The 6,132-nt window shown below is 34.6% G+C and overlaps 1 protein-coding gene across 1 annotated transcript in view; it reads right to left on the bottom strand.

Moving 5' to 3' along the window:
- Positions 1–5,582: 5,582 nt before the first annotated feature.
- Positions 5,583–6,132, bottom strand: part of LOC136032648 (cytoplasmic polyadenylation element-binding protein 1-like) — a 53,266-nt gene continuing 52,716 nt past the window's right edge. The window contains exon 10 of the mRNA XM_065712926.1: positions 5,583–6,106. Coding sequence (XP_065568998.1) covers positions 5,891–6,106 — 216 coding nt within the window. The 3' untranslated portion in view covers positions 5,583–5,890. The remainder of the gene's footprint in view (positions 6,107–6,132) is intronic.

Below are 6,132 nucleotides of genomic sequence, written 5' to 3'. Positions count from 1 at the left end.
CGGTAAGATGAAAATTTTGATTCCCATCATATCACTTCTATCAGGGACTTTTGAACTACAGTCTTATTTCTAAAGGTCAGTTTTGTATAGATGCTTTCGAAAAGACTGCTTAAAGATAATTTTGGGACATAAAAATTTATAAGTGAGGTTATATCCTCAGTTAAAATCCCACCAAAAAAAGGTTATTCATCCACTTAGCCGTTACCACTTTTTCAAATATGCCAAACTTTTCGCCTCTACTAGTTTTTTCTGAAACAGATCATCTCTTCAAAAACTTAGTCTTAAAGTCCTCTTTAAAAGCTTGCGTACGGTTTTCCCACTGTTGGTGATGTATTACAAAATTTGGTAGTTTTTTACTCTGTTGGGGATTTTCTTCAATTTGGCTATTTCTGGGGATTTTCTACAAAGGATGTTGGCATTCAATATATGATTGGCTATGAAGACATACTGGGATTAAATAGTGAATGACTTTCATATTTTGCGTCTTTTTCTTTTCTGGAGTACAACGGAGGGGAATGGCGTTATTTCGAGCTCGTTTTTTATTTGCTACGGCTTTATTTGGGCCAGCAACAAATTCAGCCTAAAAGCCACAGAAATGATAAAGAGATAATTTCTAAGGTAAGTTAAGTATTGAACTACATGCGTAGGGGACCTAAACAGTTTTAAACGCTAGCCAAGGCTACGTTTTTGAAGGGACAGAAAAATCTCTCAAGAAAAGGATTGAAAAGACCAGAAAGGATGAAGGGTTGTGAAAATAAGATTCATTTTGTTCTTAGTGCCTTGAAGACACTAAACAGCAGAAACTGACTTGGACCGCCCTGGTTCTGGAGGCTTTTGCTTTTGCCAAATCGGCTTGGCTATGACATACACAAACCTGTGATGATGTCTTGTAACAGAAGATTTGAGATAAGGCTTTGTGAAACTGTGTATCTGGTAGGAGTTGACTTAAAAGTTGGACTCTAGTTTTCGTATAAATGGACTTTGAGTGGACAAGATTGATTGTGGTTTTTGGTCTGATATTTTGATGTGCAGAATGCTGACATGGAACAAGTCTAAACAATTAATGTGTTAATTAATTATTAAATAATTAATTAATCTCATAGCTGATAATACAGCTTGAGACCCAAGATACGGTCTATTGCATTCACACTATGAATTAGGTTCTCCTTGAGATCTCTTATATGGCTCATATTATGCATAGCTAAGTCATCCATATTTCTTGTGCTTGCTCACTTTTAGCAGGAAGGATTTTACTTCTAAAAGGCAAATATATGAACTGAAATTTTCATAACGTAGAAAAAGCCCAAAGCCAGCATTGCTCCAAATTTTGGCTTTCTTTATATTCAGTAATCACATATAAGTAAAATCTGTACAAATAGTGTATTTTATTTTAAAATTTCTTTAAAGTATATTTCTTTAAAATATTTAAAAAAGTTCTACAGAGATTCTCACTGCTTAAAACCTTTGGCTTTCTTTTCTTGGTCTCTCTCTCTCGTCCCCCCTATCTCTTTCTCTTGGAAAAATAAAGGCAAAATTTAATATTTTCTGCATACATCACAGTCGTCATCTGTAAATTGAAATTACTCTCGGCTTTGTGACATAGAATTCCATTTTAAGACTAAATAAAATAATAACCGTGAACATTAGAAAGCTCTGCCCTTCCTCTCACCCCTTCAAAGGTTCTGGTGAAAGTCCTCGCTTTCCGCCCTCCCACCTAGAACTAAGAAATATTTCGATAAATTTGGAGAATTTGCCAAGATGGTCATTTCTAAGAAAAGAAAAATCACTCTCATGGAAGACTTTAACATTGACACTTCTTCAGTAAGTCCTGACTCAAGTAATTCTGCGCCTTCGAGTACTCTGGCTAGAGACTTCCCTTACTACATCATTGGCTGATGGCTTTGTTCCATCCTTCTGGATTCCTATTCGGGTTACAAATCAAAATGCATCTGTTATTGATAATCAACTTGTAAATTTCCCTGTTGGGTCATGTGACGTAATACTTACGGATGTGTCTGATCATTTTATTGTTATGAGAGAGTTTCTCCGGTATTCCGGTGAAAACGGTCAAATGAAAAAATCTTGAAGGATAGATCGAAGTTCAGTTAAGCTATTCAATGCCAAGTTACTTTGTAGTGATTGGTCGCAATGCTTGGAGCCAGATGACGTCGAATTTGTATCCAGGTCATTTACTGAAACATTTCAGAATGCTTAAAATGAAACTTGCCCTCTTGTGAATAAAAGGTGTAAAAAGTACCAGGTACCCGTAAAGCCTTGGATAACAAGAGGCTTGCTTAAGAGTATTGAGGAAAAAAATTGAATTTACGCTAAAAACACAAACTCTCCTAAATTAAATAATGAAACTACATTCAAGTCTTATAAAAACTATCTTACAAGACTGATAAGATGGGGGAAGACATTCATTTTGAGAAACTATTTCTCGAAGCTGAAGGATCTCCAAAAAGGACATGGACAATAAATTAACGAGTGTCTTAACAAAGGCAAAAGTCAAGGGCCGCCCGAATCAAAGAATATATCGGATGGATCAACAGTGAATGGTAAGCTAAAGGTAGCTGAGAAAATGAACCAATACTTCGCTAGGATTGGAGAGGCCAACGTCTGCTTGGATGTGGAATCTGGATTTCGCAACTTTCTACCACATCTCGCCAATTTTTCTATATTTCTCTCTCCCGTGACTGAAGTGGAACTCAAGAATCTGGTAAAAATCATGAAGAACGGACATCTTGAGGAATCTTACCTCAAGGACATAAAACAAATATTGGATGCGAATGGCTACATTTCAGATGAGGAAAACCTATCTAATGCTGTGTGGGTTCCTCATGGGTCCATACTTGGATCACTGTTATTTCTTATCTATGTAAACGATCTCCCTTTAAGCCTAACCAGCCATAGGACTGATATGGATCTCAATTTACTGTTTACTGATGATACAGCCAGCTCTACCAACGACATAGATATCAATCTCTAAAATCAAATTCGAATGATCACCGAGAAAGATGCTTCACTGGTACCATTGTAACAAATTGGTTGTCAACACTTCAAAGACTCTTTTTATGGTTTTTTCAAGAATTTCTACTGCAGTACCAACGTTACAAAATATTGAAGTCGAGTAATAAAAATAAATCGAGTGCAAACAACTCGGTATCTTGGAGTCATTCTTGACCAGAATTTAAGCTGGAAAGCTCATATCACCAGCATAAGGCTTAAGTTAGGAAGGAACGTAGGTGTAATGCATCGTCTTAAATTTTTCCTTCCTTTTTATACTTTAAAATCAATCTATTTTTCTCTTGTTCATTAGTATATTAATTATTGTTCGATTGTTTATTTGAGTACGTTTCAGTCACATATTTCTCCTATTGTGAAGTTACAAAATAAAGCAATGAGAATCCTTAAGATGTTATTTTACTCCCCAGTTTCTCTTCCTGGTAAATGTCCATCTAAGAGTCTTTACGGTTATTTTAATATCATATCGGTTAGACAAATTTTAGCTTTTCAATGTATACCTTTCCGTGTCCGTTATCTAAAGGATCTGCTACCAGATTGTTTTAAATCATTTTTTCCAGGCATTTCCTCAGTCTGACCATATAATACTTATAGTCCTTTAAGTAAGCTTCCTATTACTTTCAATGTCTCCAAACGGTATAGATTTTTGCCTACAAGTATCATTATTAAAAATTGGAACACATACGAATCTTTTTTTGACCAGAGTCTATCGGTATTAACATTAAAAACTGAAATCAAAGCTCTGCTAATTAGTAAATATTAATTAGTAAATATTAATGCTAATTAGTAAATATTAATTTGCGGATAGCTCCCGACCGTTCAGCTATCGGATAAGTAATGGCAATAATTTTAATAAATATTTTTTGGCAATTTTTCTTTTTTTTGTATGAGATAGAGTGAGAAGTGTGATGACATCCGCTTGAATGTTATGTGAATAGTTTCAAATATGTATAGTCAAAGAATGAAAGAACTTTAACTTGAACTATCTATTGTTTCAAATTTGAAGACAATGTACTGTCAATTGTGAACATGTTTGGATTGAAAAAAGTGAAGAGTTTGTATATTTCTGAATTAGAAGTTGTTTTGAAGTGCATTATATCCTGATTTAGGAACCTGAACGGTTCCTTGTTTGTAATTTGTACTACCATTCAGGAGTAGTAAATGATTTAGGTAAGGTTTGGGCCATGCTGCAGTAGAAAGGAAAATTAATTAAATTCGGGAAAATTAAAATTAATTTAATTAATTAATTAAAAATTAATTAATTCCTTAACTTTTGCAAAACTTATGTATAGTAGTTAACGGTGCTATGTAGGTCAAACAGTTTGTCTTTGTCTTTTCCGCTTCAAGTTGAGAACAAGACACACGAATACCTAATTATATACCAGCATTTATATTTTTTTTTTCTTTTGTTTTGTCTTCTTTGCTTATTCGAATTTTTAGCTTAAAGATAAACTCCAGCATCAGACCTTAAATTCATGAAATATTTAACGTAAATCTTTAAGAATCCATTACCGAGGCCACGATCTGACGAATGATTTTAAAATATTATTTAATATGTTAACAGAGAACTTGCAACACTGATTGTAACCGATGGTAGCAACCCCGCTAAGTGTATTTGGTAAAAATGCAGGTCTGGAAAATGGCTGGTGTTACAAAATACAGGATGTAAGTCTGTTTCTGCTGGCTGGTAGTTTTACGCACTCTCAGACTCTTTTGTTTGTTGCCATAACGCTTCTTTTGTATGAAATCTCCAAACCACATTATTTGGGTGAAGGATCAGATTGGGAGTCTCATCAAAGGAGTCAGGGGAGAAGACTTATCACTGCTTCTGATATTTCTGCTTAGACTTACCCACAACATTTTTCTAGAAAATAAAAATAAAAACCAAAAAATGACACCATTTGAGAGATTTTTTCAAAGCTAGAGCTTGTCATTAAAGATGCCAGCTATGGAGCAAGAAGTGAAAAGGCTAAAAAGCAAAGGGGAGTTTGATTGGTGAATGGAATCGGAATCTTACGACCATTTGTTTTAATGAAAAACCAGAAAAAAAATGAAATTAACAATTAAGTCAAGTAAAATATGAAATGGCAGGGGAATAAATAAAAAGGCCTTTTCTAATCCCAAAGAAAGGTTAAAGTCCAAAATTTTAGTTTTTCGTCAAAAACGTGTTTTTTGTTATAGATTCTCTTTCTTCTTGAAGTATTTGGAAACCTTTGGAAGACATAACTTTGTACGTCATAGTGTCCAACGTGTTATATAAGTATATAACCCATCATCATTGGCCACCGAGTTTAGCGAATTTGCAAAGGAAAAGCAAAATCAGGCCTTGGGGATTTTTTTGCATTTTTGGAGATTTTAGTCGGGACGTTGTTGATTTTTTTGCTCTGTTGGCAACTCTGCTTCTGTTTGAGGCTCCACCAAGAATAATCAGTTACGTCTGTATCTAACTGCTACGACTAAAAGAACAGTCAGTCGCTTTAACTTCCGGACGGTTTTACGTACACATACATATCCTAACCATTCAACACTAGCTTTTTGTCATGTGAAGACATCGCACCTAAACATAAAATTTTTATTTTATGATAATTAACAAAATTACATGAAATCGTAATTTTGGAAGAAAAGATGAAAAAAGTTTCTCATAAATCAAAACACTTAAACTATAAACTAAAACACTGAAACTATAAATCTATAAACTAAAAATTTAAATCGAAACAAAAAGGGGGTAACTTCACTAAAACAGCTTTCATGCCTCTAATCGAGACACTAAGATTGAAAAAAAAAACACAAAATCAAAACTCAAACTGGAAAAACTTTGAAAACCACACTCTTTACCGTGAAATGGTAAAAATAGTAAAAGAGACATTTAGAAGGCATGGTCCATTGAGGCACGCATGATGGTATTACGCTCAGTCCGCGTAATGACCTTATGAGACGCAAGTTGACTCCCTTCAGGATGGTCCACAGTCCAGCATGATTTGCAATAGTATTTGAAACATAGAGGATCTCGGCAGAAGTATGGGGCTATCATCAAATTACATTTGCAACATTGGGAGTCTTCAAGGTATGGCTCGATTTGAAGCTAAAAAGTAAACAATTTGCGGTGTT

The sequence above is a fragment of the Artemia franciscana genome, chromosome 11 (assembly GCF_032884065.1).
Source record: "Artemia franciscana chromosome 11, ASM3288406v1, whole genome shotgun sequence".
Taxonomy (NCBI): Eukaryota; Metazoa; Arthropoda; class Branchiopoda; order Anostraca; family Artemiidae; genus Artemia; species Artemia franciscana.
This window is presented reverse-complemented; position numbering and strand designations above follow the sequence as displayed.